Consider the following 18771-nt stretch of genomic DNA (forward strand, 5'->3'; position numbering starts at 1 on the left):
TTCTTTTTTCACTATAAACTTTTGTCCTGTCTTCTTTTTCCACCTCTCTCTCCATGCATTCCAAATTTGTATGAACAAATCCTTCTTAGGTCTTGCCTAAGGCTTTACCTTTTTAGCCTTATTTCCATCATGACCCAACATGCAGCCCAGGCTGTAGCCACGTCAAAACACGTGCTGGCCTCCCTGGTGGTCCAGTGGTTAAGAGTCCATCTGCCAATGCAGGAGACACAGGTTTGAGCTCTGGTCCAGGAGGATTCCACGGGCCACAGAGCAGCCAAGCCCAGGCGCCAGTTACCCAGCCTTCACTCTAGATCCCGCAAACCACAGCTACTGAGCCCGTGGGCTGCAGCTGTTGAAGCCCGTGTGTCCAGAGCCCATGCTCCACAAGAAAAGCCATCGCAGGAAGCCTGAGCACCACAACTCAGAGCAGGCCCCTCTCGCCACAACTGGAGGAAGCCCACGTGCAGCCACGAGGCCCAGCGCAGCCATAAATGAGTTTTTCCAAACCACGTGCCGTGTTCCACGCACGCAAGGCCCTCGCTTTTGCTCGGTGCTGTTCCCTCTTTCTGACTCAACTTTCCCAAACCAAATGCTGTTTCCTCCACGGGGCCTTTCCAAATGTTCAAATATTTCGAAGCAAAATATTACAGGATTCTTGTGCACTTATGTGTCTCAAGGATAGTGGCTTGTAACTCTCTTTGCTTATACTGTCTCTGTCTGGCTTTGGGATGAGGATGATGCTGGCCCCTTAAAATGAGTTTGGAAGTATTCCCTCCTCTTCAATGTTTCAGAATATTTTGAGAAGGATTTGTGTTAATTCTTTTTTAGATGTTCAGGAGAATCCATCAGTGAAGCCATCGAGTCCTGGACTCTCCTATGTTGGCAGATTTTTTTTATTACTGATTCAGCATTCTTATTAGTAATTGGTCTGTTCACATTTTCTATTTCTTCATGATTTCGTCTTTGTAGGTTGTACATCTTTGAAAGTGATTCATTTCTTCTAGGTTATCTCATTTGTTGGACTATAATTGTTCACAGTAGCTTCTTACAATCCTCAGTATTCTCATGGCAAGTGTTAGCTAGATGCAAATCAAAATCACAATGAGATAGCATTTCATTAGGATGGACATTAAGCAAAACACCAAAAACGAGCGCTAACAAGGATGTGAAGACACTGGCGCCCTTACACATTGCTTCTAGAAATGTAGAATGGTATGGTCAGTTTGGGAAACAGTATGGCAGTTTCTCAAAGTGTTAAACGTACAGTTATCATAAGACTCAGAAATTCCACTCCTGGATACATAGCCAAGAGAATTGAAAATACATATTCACAAAAACACAAATGCTCAGAGCAACATTATCTGTAATAGTCAAAAAATAGAAACAACCCAAATGGCCATCAACTGATAAACAGATAAACAAAAGTGTGGTATACGCCCACATTAGAATTTTATTGTCATAAAAGAGAATGAATGACTGACTCACACTACAACACGGATGGACCTTGAAGATACACTAAATGAAAGAAGTCAGACACAAAAGACCACGTAAGATATGACTCTATTTATATGAATTGCCCATAACAGGCAAATCCATAGAGACAGACATTAGATTATTTCCATGGGTATAGTGGGAGGAGGTGAGTAACTGCCAGTGGGCAGAGAGTCTCTTTCTCTGGGGATGAAAATGTTCTATAATTGCAGAGTGGTAATGGTGAGACGACTTTGTGAGCATACTAGAAACCACGGAACTGCACGCTTTGAAAGGATGAATTTTATGGGGGTGGTTTAGTCGCTCAGTCGTGTCCGTCTCTTGTGACCCCATGGACTGTAGCCCGCCAGGCTCCTCTGTCCGTGGGATTTTCCAGGCAAGAATACTGGAGTGGATTGCCATATCCTTCTCCAGGGGATCTTTCTGACCCAGGAACTGAACCCAGGTCTCTTGCATTGCGGCATGTGAATTGTATCTCAATTTTTTTTTAAGTCTGTCTAATGAATGGGGCAGGTGGTTGTGAAACGCTGAAGAACAGAATGCTGGCCAGCAGAAGGCATGCATATCTCTGCTCTCCCTGCTGTGGCCCTCGTCATCTCCAAAGTCAATCATGCCACAGTCTCCTCCTCTCTCTCACCCCCAAAACCAGCCCAAATTATGTCACTGGACTTTAGAAGTTTCCTCTGTCCACTCATGCAAGTCATGCCTTTTTATTTCCTGTATGTTTTGAAGTTTTGACATCTGGGACCTTGCTGGTCCTTCAAATACTGCCCCTCCAAGATCTAGCCATTTCCTAAAGCTAGCAAAGGACCCAGATGCAAGTGCACCTTTCAAATGCAAACCAACCAATGCAAAGCCCATAACCCCAACCACCTCGTTTATCTGGTTCTTATACTCCTCAATCTGTCCATCTGCCCTAATCACCCCAGTGCCAGGTATAGAGAACTAGAGACAGCTCCTATACCCCAGAGCCTGCTGAAATTATTCAAACTAAGTCGGTTTACCCTGTCCTGTCTTACCTTTGAGGCTTCCCAGGTGGCGCTAGTGGTAAAGAACCCGCCTGCCAATGCAGGAGACTTAAGAGTCACCGGTTCAATCCCTGGGTTAGGAAGATCCCCTGGAGAGGACACAGCAACCACGCAAGTATTCTTGCCTGGAGAATCCCATGGACATAGGAGCCCGATAGGCTATAGTCCATAGGGTCACAAAGAGTCGAACACCACTGAAGCAACTGAGCTCGCATACATGCATGCCTTACCTTTCCCAATGACACCATAGTGAAGGCTCTTGCCCACTTTTTCTACTTGTTTCCTCTACCTTTTGACTCACCCTGGTGCTTCTCGTGCGGCCCTGCATGGCATGCCATGCTCTCCATTTCTAGGAATCTGTGAGCAAAAACGTCTTGCAGCAGTCATTTCCATATCAGCATGCCTATCCATACCTGGTTAAAGCAAGTCTCAAGCACATATTAAAACACCACCTTCAAGCTTAGTTCCACTTCCGCTTTCCTACCTAACTTCTTACCACACCCGACACTCTCCAAGATTAAGAGCCACCTATGGCACCCCACTCCAGTACTCTTGCCTGGAAAATCCCATGGACTGAGGAGCCTGGAAGGCTGCAGTCCATGGGGTCGCTGAGGGTCGGACACGACTGAGCGACTTCACTTTCACTTTTCACTTTCATGCACTGGAGAGGGAAATGGCAACCCACTCCAGTGTTCTTGCCTTGAGAATCCCAGGGACGGGGGAGCCTGGTGGGCTGCCGTCTATGGGGTCGCACAGAGTCGGACACGACTGAAGTGACTTACCAGTAGTAGTATACATCTCTAATGGCTCAGACGGTAAAGAACCTGCCTGCAATGCAGGAAACCTTAGCTTGATCCCTGGGTCAGGAAGATCCCCTGGAGAAGGGAATGTCAACCCACTCCAGTATTCTTGCCTGGAGAATTCCATGGATAGAAGAGCCTGTCAGGCTACAGTCCATAGGGTCGCAAAGAGTCAGATATGACCAGGTGATTTTCACTTTTTCACATACATCTTTAACTTCCTAAGTACACACATCCCTTTATCATATTCTGGGCTCTCCATCCTGAGCACCTTCTCCAACCTCTTCGTTTGATATCCCCATGCTCCCAGCAGCCTCACTTTATACCTTCTCATCTGGAATGCCACCAGAATAGCCACCATGTGCTCCAACAGAACGTGTACCTTTTCCCTCAAAGCCCTTAGCCTGTGTGCCTAGCTCCTGCCTGACTGGCGAGTTCCCCCAAGATACAGACCATGATCCCTCATCTCTGGATCTCCAGGGCTTAGCACACAGCCATAAAATTATTGGTAACTCAGTAAATGTAGGGTTTTACTCTTTAGTATAAGAAATCTCCCCAACAGGCAAGTAAGTTCCTTGAGGATGGAGCTCTTACCCTCTGGGTCCTTAGCCAGGACCATATACATGGTTGACACAGGTTAAAGCCTTCTGGGCTAAGCAGATGAACTGGAATGATGACTGAGCAAGTAGACAGGTGGGAGGAAAGTGGCTGAGAAAGCAAGCCAGCCTCCCAGTCCCCAATAAGAGAGCTTAGGACCTTCCTGGTGTTCCAGGGGCTAAGATTTTGAGCTCCCAATGCAGGAGGCCTGAGTCAGGGAACTAGATCCCATATGCCTCAACTAAGAGTCTGCATGCTGAAAGGGAGATCCAGCGACCTAATTAATCACTGCAGATGGTGATTGCAGCCATGAAATTAAAAGACGCTCACTCCTTGGAAGGGAAGTTATGACCAACCTAGACAGCATATTCAAAAGCAGAGACATTACTTTGCCAACAAAAAGTCAAGTCTATGGTTTTTCCAGTGGTCATGTATGGATGTGACAGTTAGACTATAAAGAAAGCTGAGCACTGAAGAATTGATGCTTTTGAACTGTGGTGTTGAAGAAGACTCGACTCTTGAGAGTCCCTTGGACTGCAAGGAGATCCAACCAGTCCATCCTAAAGGAGATCAGTCCTGAGTGTTCACTGCAAGGACAGATGCTGAAGCTGAAACTCCAATACTTTGGCCACCTGATGCGAAGAGCTGACTCATTTAAAAAGACCCTGATGCTGGGAAAGATTGAGGGCAGGAGGAGAAGGGGACGACAGAGGATGAGATGGTTGGATGGCCTCACCGAGTCAATGGACATGCGTTTGGGTGAACTCCGGGAGTTGGTGATGGACAGGGAGGCCAGGCGTGCTGCAGTCCATGGGGTTGCAGAGTCGGACTTGACTGAGTGACTGAACTGGACTGAACTGAACTAATTTTTTTAAAAACTCAAGTGCTACTCACACTGCTCTTCCCACTCACGTTCCTCCTTCTCGCTGGGGTGGCTTTGCAGCTGGGCCTGCTTCAGGGTCCAGTAGAGCTCCTTCGCCCTCTGCTCTTCCTGGAGGCGAATCTGCTCTTCTCCTCGCTTCCTCTCCTCTTCCTCTTTCCTCTAAAACACGTCATGGAGACAGAATGACATTAGGTGATAGTAACAGGTTACAGGCAGGGCAGGGCTGAGCTGTCACGTGGAAAGGTGGCCAGAGGAGGCCACTCCAGACTCTGTCTCTACACACATGAAGTGGTAACAGTTATATCTAATCAGGCCATGGTAAATATCAAATGACTTGAAATATGTGAACCAAATATGTGAAGCTTTCTGCAATAATAAGAGAACTCTGGGCCACCCTTGGTCACACCTTCATTCTGGGGGAAGAGGGAAGTGGGCATGAGGAGGGGAGCCTGGTCTTCTTGGAGGCAAGTCAAGCAGGATATGATTATTCTCGTTGCTGTTCAGTCACCCAGTCATGTCTAATCCTTTGCAAACCCATGGACTGCAGCACACCTGGCCTCCCTGTCCCTCACCGTCTCCCGGAGTCTGCCCAAGTTCATGTTCATTGCATCAGTCATGCCAGCCAGCCATCTCATCCTCTGACACCCTCTTTTCCTTCTGCCCTCAATCTCTCCCAGCATCAAGGACTTTTCCAATGAGTCGTCTGTTCATGTCAACCACCTGGTCGTGGCAAACGGGCTTGCATAACTCAGTGAAGTCATGCCATGCAGGGCCACCTAAGATGGACAGGTCATAGCAGAGAGTTCTGACAAAACTTAATCCATTAGAAGAGGGAACGGCAAACCAGCCCAGTATACTTGCTGTGAGGACCTCATGAATTGTATAAAAGGTCCAAAAGATATGACACCAATAGATGAGTCCTTCAGGTCTGAAGGTGTCCACTATGCTACTGGGGAAGAGTGGAGGATGTGATTATATCTTAACCTTATTTCCAAAGAAGATATTGCAAAGCGAAAACAGTTTAGGGGCCCCCAAATCTCCAAATATTGTCCTGCTTTCAGGCTCCAAAAAGGCTGTGTGTATTTTCCTTTACTTTTGTTTAATCAAAGCAACATGAACACACATGTCAATCATGCCAGAAGGCTTGTTATAAGAAAATAATTAATTCTCTAAACCACTTTACCCAACCTACCCCACCCTCATCTGGTGCCTAGAGGTCACCATTCTCAATTGTTTTAGCTTTCCTTTATGTGGTTATATCCATGTCTGAATAATGCTGCTAATTATTGATTTATTGATTCTAGACATTAACTACTACTTCTTTTTTTTGGTACATGAATATTTAGCACTTATATTTCCCACACTGGTGTAAACCCATATTTTTCTTCTCATCACCCTCACAATAGATTTACATCACCATTCATAATTATATCACAGATTGGTACATAACTAAATATTGTTCACAGGACTGCCCTGGTGGTCCAGGGGTTAAGAATCTGCCTGCCAATACGGGGGACACAGGTTTGATCTCTGGTCCAGGAGGATCCCACATGCCCCAGAACAACTGTGCTCACGTGCCACAGCTACTGAGCCCAAGCTTTAAAGCCTGGGCTCTGCAATGAGAGAAGCCATCGTAATGAGAAGCCTGCACACCAGGACAAAGAGCAGCCCCTACTCACTGCAACTAGAGAAAACCCAGGCAATCATGAAGACCCAGTGCAACCATAAATAAATAAAATTTTTTAAAATAAATATAGTTCACTGTAAAGCCATCAGGGGCTCCCCTGGTGGTAAAGAACTGCCTGCCAATGCAGGAGATGCACATTCGATGCCTGAGTTGGGAAGATCCCCTGGAGTAGGAAACGGCAACCCCCTCCAGTATTCTTGCTTGGGAAAATCCTATGGACAGCATAGCCTGGTGGGCTACAGTCCAGAGGGTCACAAAAGAGTCAGACACAATTTAGCAACTAAACAACAGATCTATTTACATAGATTTATATACATATTTTGTATCATATGTATATTATTTATATATCCATATAGAGTCATGTCTGAAAGTATCTATGTTACCTTCGCATGTAACTGCTAGTCTAGCTAAGCATAGAATTTGATTAAAATCATTTTCCTGCAGAAGTTGGAGGACTTCACTTCCTTATCTTCTAGCATACAGCCTCCTGACTTTTTGTTCTACTTCCTGGTTGATCTCACCGACTTTATCCCCCAAGCCTTCCACTGAATTCTTTATTTCAGCTGTACATTTATAATTCCCAAGCCCTCTTTCATTCTTTGCTTCTTCTTTTTTGCTTTGTGGCATTCTGTACTTCTTTCATAAATGCCAACACTCATCTCTGAGGATTTTAGAGATTTTTCTCACTTGTGTTCTGATGTAGGTCTGTTTCTTCTGGTTTTTGTTTTGTTTTGTTCTTTTCTTTAACGTTTGTTTTATTAGGTACCTATCATTTGTGTCAGAGGTTATCTTCTGATGTCTGATGTTCCCTGACTGCTCACAATTCAAAGAGGAAATTAAGTGTGTTTCTGAGGGACTTCCCTGATGGTCCAGTGGTTAAGAATCCTCCTTGCAAAACCAGAAATGAAAGAGACACATGTACCCCAATGTTCATCACAGCACTATTTATAATAGCCAGGACATGGAAGCAACCTAGATGTCCATCAGCAGATGAATGGATAAGAAAGCTGTGGTACATATACACAATGGAGTATCACTCAGCCATTAAAAAGAATACTTTTGAATCAGTTCTAATGAGGTGGATGAAACTGGAGCCTATTATACAGAGTGAAGTAAGCCAGAAAGAAAAACACCAACACAGGATACCAATGCATATATATGGAATTTAGAAAGATGGTAATGATAACCCTGTATGCAAGACAGCAAAAGAGACACAGATGTATAGAACAGTCTTTTGGACTCTGTGGGAGAGGGAGAGGGTGGGATGATTTGGAAGAATGGCATTGAAACATGTATAATATCATATAAGAAACAAATCGCCAGTCCAGGTTCAATGCATGATACTGGAAGATTGGGGCTGGTGCACTGGGATGACCCAGAGGGATGGTACGGGGAGGGAGGTGGGAGGGGGTTCAGGATGGGGAACACATGTACACCCGTGGCGGATTCATGTTGATGTATGGCAAACCAATACAATATTGTAAAGTAATTATCCTCCAATTAAAATAAATAAATTTAAATTAAAAAAATAAAAAGAATCCTCCTTGCAATCCAGGGGACACATGTTTGATTCCTGGTTGGGGAACAAAGATCCCACATGCCTTGCAGCAACTAAGCCCACACACCACAACTACTGAGCCTGCACAGCATCACATGTCATAACTAAAGACCCAAGAGACTCAGAGTGTATAATCGGGGTTTCCTTGGGTTTCACTCTGGGAAGACTGGATGAGGGATAGCCACGCCACTGAGAACCCTCAGATGGAAATACCTGGAGATTCTTTCTCTGAAATTATTTGACATCTTCTGTGTCCACCCGGGTGGTGCCTGACCACCAACATCCCAGGAGTCTGCGTAGGAGGCAGGCTACAGGTAGGTCAGCCCTTAGACTCAAGCAAGCAGGACCCCTAACCTGAGCCCCATGATTCATGAGAAACCAATGCTTTGAGGTACCTTTTTGCAAATTGTCCCTGCAAGTTTCCCAGAAATAGTACCCCAGGACAGGCAGGGGCAGCAGAAGGTTCAGGTAAGATGCCCCAAACCCAGACCAGGTTCCATTCAGCCCTTCAGAGTACTCTGTGACCCTTTCCTCCATGCAAAGGGTTAACCAAGTGCCCTATGAAGCTCCAGCATTCATAACTACGGAGTCATTCGCAGGTCCAGCGGCCAAGCCCTGGTTTCAGAAGGGTAGCCCAGCAAGCAGATGAATGTTCCTGGTCAACAGAATATTTTTATCATAGGATCACCTGAGATTGGGCCACCAGAATAGAGTTAATAGGCTGAGTTTATGTAGTTCAAATTATTAACTTGCTATAGACAAAAACACCATCAAAAAAAAAAAATGTTACCAGTTCTGTACACCCTACAGGCAACCTGACAGTAGGCTCCACGGTTCAGAGTTCAAACCTGTGCTTGTTGCCCCTGATTCCGACCTGCCCCCACCTGTTCTCTCCACTTGTCCGGATACGCTGAGCCCCAGTGGTGTCCTTTCAGGTCCTGGGCAGAGGGAGGGATGAAGTAGCCTGAAGAAACAGGTGAAAGCAGGGAACTGAAGGTCCAGCCGCTCCACGCAGGAGTGTGTGCCACCAGTCCCTCATTCTCAGCGCCATCCTTCACTGAACCCGCTGTCCCCAAGTCTCGAGCCTGTGGGGTCTCTCGGCTGAGCTGATTCAGGACCACCAGCCCCTTCCTGCAGGTGCCCCGCTAACCTCCCATCACTCTCCCTCTGTCTTCCAGAAACCAAATTTCTCTGGGCATTATTTTCATCTGCTCTCCCCTTCTCTTATTTTCTGTTTTTGCGGCTTATAATTTTTTCAGTCCACTGATAGTTTAATGGATCAAGAAGAAAAAACAAAGAAGATGGGAACTGAGTTTTGAGCCCCTCGTCTAAAAAGGAAAAAAAAAAAAAAAAGGATTTTGTCGCTTCTGCAATGACACAGATTGAGAATTTTTCTCCAATTCAACAATCACGTTTTTAAATTCTAAAAAAAGACAAATTCCTAATGACCCACTCTGTAGGAGTTAGCAATTAAGGGATAAAGATGTTAAGTGGCTTCTCCAGTCATTCACCAAATCCTTACTGAGCACCTAGGAGAACCTGCCTGCTCCAGGCACTGGGGACATAGCCGTGAAAAAGGCACTTAGCCCCACTCTCTCAGAGCTTGCCTTCCAATGACAGAAAAACACTCATCCGGTAAAATAAAAAATATATCAGAATATCAGAAGTATTGTATTATATATCATACTATGTAATATATCATATTACATATAATATTTATATAACATACTATACAACATGCCATATTATATAATAAAGTATACAGAGGATTAAAACAGGGTAAGTGATAGAGTCTAGGCAGCTACTTTAGACAGAGTGACCAGAATCGTCTCAGAACGGGCTGCTCTGCGACCTAAATAATAAGAGGGCTGATAAGTGAGTCTCAGGAAGAAGAAACTTCTAGAGAGAGGGAACCACGGGCACAATGGCCCCAGCATTGGAAATGGGTTTGGCATGTTTGAGTAGGGAATTATCCACTACAGCTGGAAGGAAGACAAGTCAAAATTCTATGTTTAATGCATCTGAGATGCCATCTGACATCCAAGACACCTGCTGTGGGTAGTGGGATGCCTAAACCTGGGATGTAAGGGTCCCAGGAACTTAAGTTCAGGCTGCAGAGGTTGAGTCAGAGGCCCTCTGCATGGGGGTTATGTTTCTCAGCCACAGACTTGATGTTATCAATGAGAGAGAGAAAGGAGATCAGAGAAAACAGCCAGAATGCCTTGGGGCACTGAGCCATTTATAAGTTGAGAGAAAGAGTTGGAGCCAGAAAGTGAGACTGAGAAGGCAGACCAAGGGGTAAGATAAAAACCCAGAGGGGGCTATGTCTGTAGGAGAAGCTGAGAGGAAAAGGGGGTGGTGAGCCGAGCTGCAGGCTGCTGAGACACCACGAGAGACGACAGAGAAGCACCGAGGGGCTGCAGAACGTGGTCTCGGGACCACGCGACGTGAGCTCTTGCCAACAGCAGCCCTGGTGGAGCGGACGGGCAGCCATCCAGGCAGCATGGGGGAGAGAGAGGAAGTGACCACAGACAACCCCTTTCAAGACATTTCCTGTTAAAAATGAGCAGAGACAGGAAGCAGCAGCCAGAGGGGGCTGTGGGGTTAAGCTAGAAAAGGGAAGGTGAGTTGGCTGTTTTTAAGATGCGAAGTACTAGAGCAGAGAGTGAATGACGGATGCAAAACTGGAACCAAAGTCTGTCTGCCTCCAAAGCAGAAAAAACCGAATTTTACCCCAAAGTTGTATTTCACTTTCATCAGTCACTAGCATCTCAGCAGCATAAAAATGAAGCGTCACACTGGCACGGCACTTCACAGTTTACAAAGTGGGTTTCCCATTCCTCCCCCAGGAATCCTTAATCGGATTGCGGTCACCACATTGCTCAATACACAGCGCACTAACCAAGAGAGCTTTCACCAGGGACTATAGATCTATCATCCACCCACATAAGTCTTCCAAACAGGAGTGATCTCAGGGAAATCACAAACAGTTGAGCCATGTCAGAGCCAGAGGGCTTGCAACCCCCCAGTCTTACTTCCTTGTGAGGATACTAGTTTTCCTGGCTGCCATAACAAAGCACCATAGACGGGGGCAGGTAGGCTTAAACAACAGACATTTATTGTCTCGCAGTTCTGGAGGCCAGAAGTCCAAGACCAAGGTGTCAGCAGGGTTGATTTCTTTCTGAGCCCTCTCTCCTTGGCTTATAAGCAGCACGTACATGGTCTTTCCTCTCTGTTCACGCATGTCTCTGTCCAAATTTCCTCTTCTTTTAAGGGTAACATTCATATTGATTTAGCTTGGACTGTAGCCCGCCAGGCTCCTCGGTCCATGAAACTCTCAAAGCAAGAATATTAGAGAGGGCTGCCATTCCCTTCTCCAGATCTTCCCAACCCAGGGATCAAACCCAGGTCTCCTGCACTGCAGGCAGATTCTTTACCATCTGAGCCACCTGGGAAGCCACTGATTTAGGGCCTGCCCTAAAAACCTCATTTTAACTTAATTTCCTCTATAAAGACCTTTAGGTCCAAATACAGTTACATCCTGAGACCCTAGGGTTGGGAGTTCAACATATGTATTTTAACTGGACACAATTTACCATAACAAGGAGGCTTAGTACCCCTAGAAAAGGGTTATGACTGGTGTATCATTTGACCCATACCATAGATAAATGGCATTTGACCAACCACCTCAAATTAAATACAGTGTTCCTACTCCAACCAGCTGTGGCAACAGGAAGCAGCATGGTAAATGGCAGTGCCCACTTCCCTCCCCACCCACTCCTACCCCAACTCCACGACTTCCATTCTACTCCCTGCTTCTACAAGTTCAACTTTGTTGGACTCCACATTTAAGTAAGATCATGCAGCATTTGGCCTTCTGTGCTAGCTTATTTCACTTAGCATAATGTTCTCCAAGCTCATCTGTGCTGTCACGAATGTCAGGATTTCCTTCTGAGACTACAGAATATTTCGCTGCATACACACATATATGCGCCACCTACTTTTAAAAATATATCTATAGAAACTTCAGCTGTGTGGCGAAAAGGCACGAAGCTTCGGTTATACAGAATGAGAAAGTTCTGGAGATCTAATGCACAGCAGGGGGACTATAAACGACCACTGTACTTAATGGACGTGGGTTTCAGCAAACTAGCGCTCTCATCACACAAAAAGAGCCGGTGAGGTGATGGATATGTTAGTCAGCTTGATTGCGTCACCATTTCGTAATGCATATGTATATCAGAATGTCACGTTGTACACCTTAAACTCATACAATTTTGATTTGTCAATCACACCTCAATAAAGATGGAGGAAAATTTACTACCAATAAATAAATAAACAGATAGATGGATGGATGGCAGTTCCACAGTTCACTCAATTCTTTTCTCCTGAGAATGGGACAACACCAGAAACCTCAGACTTCCCTGGTGGTCCAGCGGCTAAGACTCTCTGCTCCCAAGCAGGGGGACTGGGTTCCATCCTTGGTCAGAGAATTAGATCTCATGTGCCACAACTCACAGTTCCCATGCCATAACTAAAGATCAAATAAGTAAAGAAAGAAACAAAGAAATACTTTTAAAAGAGAGCCAGAAACCTGCATCAACCTCCACCTCAAAGGAACATGACCAGTCACTTACTGTGGCAAAGGTAAGCTCTTCACACAAATGAACTGATAAAAGAAGACATTTTCCACCACAAATAAAAGAGTATGGCATCATCCTCACCCTGGTTTTGCAAAAATGCTCAACCTTTACAGCTGAAATTGCCTGAAAACTCTCTCTGTTGCTACTTTCAGAATCCTTTGGCCCATCTGTGATCACTGAAGAAAAGGCCATCTTTCTTTGGGTTAGCAGTAAAAGGCCAATACAGCCAAAAGGGAGATAGGCAAACACTCGCCTTCCACCTTAGGAGTCGACTGCCTTTTTCTGGCAAGCCCAAAGCCCTCTGAGCTGTCCAGCTGATTCAGTCCTCTTTCTCCTGATAACACATCAGTAACAGCACACCGCAGGAACCCACAGATGCCCAGTCCGTCTCACCCCGACGGAAAATGTCATGAAGACACGTGCTTTTTCTGGAAGGCATAGTCCTTTTTGTAACACCAACCTCAGCACGACCATCTCAAGCACATTCTCTCTCCTCCAAGCGTGAGCCTCCTTCCCAGCTCCCCACGTGAGAGGCTGGTGCCATCTACCCATCCCTCCACCTGGGGCTCAGACACCTTGCTCTCTGCTTTCCTTCGTGTGCTAAGGCGCTTCAGTGATGCCCAACTCTTCACGATTCCACGGACAGTAGGCTCCTCTGTCCTCCCGCCAGGCTCCTCTGTCCACAGGATTTCCCAGACAAGAAAACTGGAGTGAGTTGCCATGCCCTCCTCCAGGGCATCTTCCTGACCCCGGGATCAAACCTCAGTCGTGTCTGACTCTGCAACCCCATGGACTGCAGCACGTCAGGCCTCCCTGTCCATCACCTACTCTGGGTGTCTACTCAAACACACGTCCATTGAGTCAGTAATGCCTCTTAGGTCTCCTGCATTGGCAGGTGGGCTCTTTACCACTAGCGCCACCTACCAACATCTAACTGATGGTTGATTTCACCACCAGCATTTCTTTGTTCATCCCCTTTCTCTTCATAGTCCCAGACTCTGTCCAGACCCTCGTCACTTCCTATTTTGACCTTTGCAAAGATCTCCTAATTGGCTCCCCCTCACCCTAAATGTTCATCACTTGAATCACACCACCAGGTTTCCTTGTAAAACATGATCAAACGTGGCCCTCTGAATACACGCGAGTCTGCTTTGCCTACAGAAAATAGCCCACCTCCTTAGCATGGCATTCAAGGGCCTCACAGCCAGTCTTTCCAGGTTTTTGTCTCCACCCATGATGTCCTCTTTTTCTCTCCCCCAGCAGATCATTTCTCACCCCATTTATCTCCTTTCCATTTTCTGTCTTTGTTTGTGCAGGGTTCCTGGAAGGACCTCTGCCCTCTAAGGTGCCTCCGGTCACAGTTGGGGCTGAGTGGCTGCTCAGAATTATCTCTTCCCTGGCACCTTGTAAGCTTTTTGAGAACAGGGAGTTTATTACTACCACCACTACCCTCCTCCAAACAACCTCCACTTCTGGTCTCAGGGGGAAAGAGTATTAAATTAGACGAATGTTATCGGTGCCTCGCTGCATGCAAGACTCGTATTATGTTAGCATCTTGATGTAGGAAGACACAATAAAAATTATCTAAACCAATCTCTAACCCGTTGCGTAAATCCCTTTGGCAAAGCTGTTGCAGTTATCTATTGCTAAGTATTATAACAACAAGCTATCCGCAAAATTTAGTGGCTTAAAACACAAACGTTTTATGTGCTTGAGATTCTGTAGATACTAGTTCGGGCCAGGCCTGGCTGGGTGGCCTTTCAGCTCCACATTATGTCAGTCATGGTCGATTACTTGGCTGAGGTCATTGACTGGAAGAACCACAAAGGCTTCATTCACGTGTGCGGTGCCTAGGTGCTCCTTCACACAGCCTCTCTTTAGCTAGCCTGGGTGTCCTTGCAGATAGCCTGGGAGCCTAGGGCAGGAAGGCTTCTTGTGAGGCAGCTTCCAAAAGTGAGCCTTGCCAGAGGGCGCAATCTGCTCTTATCCATCCTCAGAATTTACACACAATCATTTCTCCTGCACCCTACAGACCAAGGCTAGCCACAAGGTCACAGAGGCTCAGGGGTAGGGAACCAGACCCCTCCTCTCAAAGGGAGGAGAGGCCAAGAATTTGCTGCCAGGCGTGTTTAATCCACCTATGAAACCTTCTCAGATACTGTTTCAGCCTACACGTAACCACTTCCTGTCATGGAGAGCCTGTCACAATACAAGGGTAGTTCATTTACAGACAGCTCTGCCAGAAAATGGGGCCTCCCAGGTGGCTCAGTGGTGACAAATCTGCCTGCTAAGGCAGGAGAAGCAGGAGACACGGGTTCTATCCCTGGGTGGGGAAGATTCCCTGAAGAAGGAAATGGCAACCCACTCCAGTATTCTTGCCTGGAGAATCCCATGGACAGAGGAGGCTGGCAGGCTACAGGCGTGTAGCAAAGAGTCGGATATGATTTAGCAACTAAGCAAGGACGCACTGACGGAAAATATCTCAGCTCATTATCAAGGACCGTCCAGCCCCAATGTGTACTCTGATGTCCTTTAATGAGCCTTCCAAGGCCTCAAAGATGCTACTTGCACTGCTGAGGCTCCTCAAAGCAGACATACTTACTAGGTATATTAAACACATATAACACATTTATATGTGTTCACACAGAAAAAACACATACAAAACACACACACACAATAACGATAACCTTTGGAAATAACACAAAAGCCTGCATTTGGGTTCCTCAGTGAACATGGTGCCTGGCCACATGGCTTTACTGATTCCTCCATAAACCCCAACACAGAGCCAGCATACAATTTCTATCCCTCAATCACTGAGGTCCTCAAGGAGAATATCAGAGAATCTCTGCTGGGAACCGAGCCCCAAGACTCCAGCTCCGCCAAGCTACCCTCTCAGCATCTGGGACTCAGCCCACCTCTGGGGAGGAGGGAGGCTAGGGATTGGACAGGTGATGCTCACAGCTGGAGACATGTGAAAAGTACTGGTTTTCTTCCCCAGCAGACTTAAATTGTTATTGTTTAGTTGCTAAGTCACATTGGACTCTTTTGCAACCCTATGGACCATGGCCCACCAGGCTCCTATGCAAAATCCAGCAATACAAACTAAGTATCTCTCCGGTGTGGATGGGATTTGAGTCACTACTATGGAATTACATCGTTAATTTCAATCAATGTGACAATGATTACTGACGCTATGACAGGAAATGTCCTTCTTTGTGGGACATGCACACTGAAGGATTAAGGTTTGATCAGGGAGATTAAGGATTAAGGTTTGATCAGGAAGCTCGCAGGCCAATGACAGGCATTATTTGAAAACCTTGTTGGACCACAGTCTCACTCTTGTGTTTACGTGTTGTCGGTGGCTGCTTTTGTGCCATGGTGGCCTAGGTGAGTAGTTGTGACAGAGACAGCATGACCCACAGAGTCTAAAATATTGACTATCTGCTCCTCTACAGAAAATAGTTTGCCGGCTCCTGGGTTAGAAAGCACTATGTTTGCAATTTTCTCTCAAACTGTTTGACAGCAACAAAAAAGCGCAAGTATGTATATGTGACTGTGTGTGCACCTGTGGGTATGCAAGTATGGATGGAGAAAGAGAGAAGCAAGGAGCATGAAATCGAGGCAAAATATTAATAATTGGTAAAGGTAGGTGGATAATATTAATATACGAGTACTCATGTCATTTTCTCTCCACTTTTCTCCAAGTTTGAATTTTTTTTAAATGAAGTGTCTTGAGAGTAAATATTCCTTCACTTAAAAATGCAAAAGATTCTCCTAGGAAAAAAAGGGCAACTCGTGGGAAAGTTAAATAAGGAGACCAATAACAATGTAAATATACAGGTAGCAGTTGCAGTAGGTTTAAAAGTAATGAGTACAGTCACAACAGCAATAAAAATATTAAGCATAAAATTTAAAAGAAAAGAAACATAGAGCACCTAAAGAAAAGAATAAATTTTACCCAAGTCCAAAAAATAGAAGCCCACATGAACATATGTCACTGAGAATGTTTAGGATTGGGTGGCCGGTGCATTTACAGGTATTAAAAAAAAGACTATATCAAAGACAAAAAAAGAAACTTTGGATAATAGGAAGAACTTACCACATTCCTGAGTAAGATTTAGTGATTCAATATTATAAAAAATGTTCATCTTCCACCAATACAGCAATAGTACTGATGCAATTCAGCGAAAACCACCACATGGATTTTTTGGATATTAGGGGAGAAGAGGATACTGAGAAAATAATTCAAAAGTAGCTCTAATGGGGAAAAAATGGATGAGATTAGCCAAGGACATTTTAGAAATGAAGAATAATGATACACTCTAACTTTAATAGATGGTAAAATTTATGTTAAAGTTACATATAATTAAACAATTACATCTGGCTCAGGAATAATCAGTCAAAGAAGAAAAATCCACAAAAGGATCCAAAAGTAAGTAAGAAGTAAGAATCAAGGCAGGAAATCCAATGAGAGGGAGAGGATGATTTACATAGTAAATGATGCTAGCATAATGGGCTAGCCATTTGGAATAAAATAAAGTGAGAGCCATATATCATACCACACAGTAAAGTGAAGGAAAATTGAGTTCAAAGAAATGAGTTCTGGAAAGACATATAAAGCAATGTAGATTAGTATTTTTATAAGCTTGTGATGGCCTTTGCATGCATAAAACAACTAATAGAGAACAAGATTCATATAGTTGGCTAATAAAAATTTTAACCTTCTGTACATCATGAACCGCTATAACCAAAATTAAGAAAACCGCAACAACACTGAGAAAAAATATTTACAACGGAAATGATATTAAAAGGCCAATGTCCCCTTTATCTAACCATTATAGGGGGAACGTTTTTAAAAATTCAAAAATGGGCAAATGCCATTAATATACAATTCACAAAAATATACAACTGCTGAGATTCAGCATGATTCTTGTTTTTTTTTCCTTTTTGTTTACAGTATTTTCTGAGTTTTCTACCCCCTCAAAAATATATTATTCCTACATAGCCAAAAAAAAAAAAAATCTCAAAATAGGAACCAGAAGAAAAAATATTAACCTAAGCTTTTTTTTTAGGAAACTTAAGCTTCTTGCTACAGGACTGTAAAGCTCCTTTACCAGCTCCAAACTCTGAGTCTCAGAATGAGCAGATATGCAAACTTACAAACAATGTCCTATCCTGGGCAGAAAAATTTACATTTTTCATCTCCTTGAATCCTCCAAAAATCTCAAGGAGAGTGTTGTTATTACGAATATTACAAACAAGAAGCTCAGAGAAGTTCAGCAAGCTTCCCAAGGTCACACAGCAGTGAGCAATAGAGTTGGAACTGGACCCCAGGCTGGTCTGACCACAGATTCAGCTCTCTTCAGGCCCCATTTCAGGACCCTTGGTTTGGGATGCAGAGGGCTGAGTTCTGATTCTGGCTCTGTCCCCAAACCAATCACCACTACACACAATCTCTTCCCTATCTGACCCTCAATTTCCTCATCTGTACAAGGAGAAGTGAATTAGCCAAGATTGTATGTCAAGTTCCTTCCTACTCAGACATGTCTGATTTCTATTCTCATAAAGCACGCATTGGCCAAGGACTGGTCCAACCAGAGATCAGCCTGGGGGTTGCAACAGGTGGCCTCACACTGACACCCAGACACTGGCCCACCTTGAATTCCTCATGGATGCGCTCCTCCAGGACTTTGGCAGCCTTGCGGTCCTCCATCTCCACCTTCCACTTCTCTGCCAGGATCCGGGCTTTCTCATTGGCCAGAGCATCCCGGAACTTTTTGGTGATCTCCGCCTCCTTCTGTCTCCTTTCAAGAGAACACCAGCAGATATCAGGAGGCGTGGGAAAAGAAGGGACCACATGCCAACAGCATTTCAAACAAAAACCACACCCAGTCATTCTTGGTCTATCAGAATGGCAAGTAGCTGAGGTTCACAAATGCTGACAAAGGTGGGAAAAAAACAGTTCCTCTCCTGTACAGGAGTGTAAATCAGCAGAACTGCTCGGGGAGCCAGGAAAAAAAAAATCTTAGGAATCCCATTTCTTGCTTGAGTTTACAAAGGTGTAAGGAGATGCATATCAGAGGA

The 18771-nt window shown here is 44.9% G+C and overlaps 1 protein-coding gene across 2 annotated transcripts in view; it reads right to left on the reverse strand.

The window, feature by feature from the left end:
- The window catches only part of SH2D4B (SH2 domain containing 4B), a 75610-nt gene that overhangs the window by 35099 nt on the left and 21740 nt on the right, over positions 1 to 18771 (reverse strand). For both annotated transcript variants that reach the window (XM_068982866.1, XM_068982867.1), the window contains exons 3-4: positions 18344 to 18491; positions 4811 to 4958 (exon numbers count right to left, since the gene is read on the reverse strand). In XM_068982866.1, the coding sequence (XP_068838967.1) occupies positions 4811 to 4958; positions 18344 to 18491 (296 nt within the window). The remainder of the gene's footprint in view (positions 1 to 4810; positions 4959 to 18343; positions 18492 to 18771) is intronic.

This window comes from Capricornis sumatraensis, chromosome 10, assembly GCF_032405125.1.
Source record: "Capricornis sumatraensis isolate serow.1 chromosome 10, serow.2, whole genome shotgun sequence".
In the NCBI taxonomy this organism is placed as follows: domain Eukaryota; kingdom Metazoa; phylum Chordata; class Mammalia; order Artiodactyla; family Bovidae; genus Capricornis; species Capricornis sumatraensis.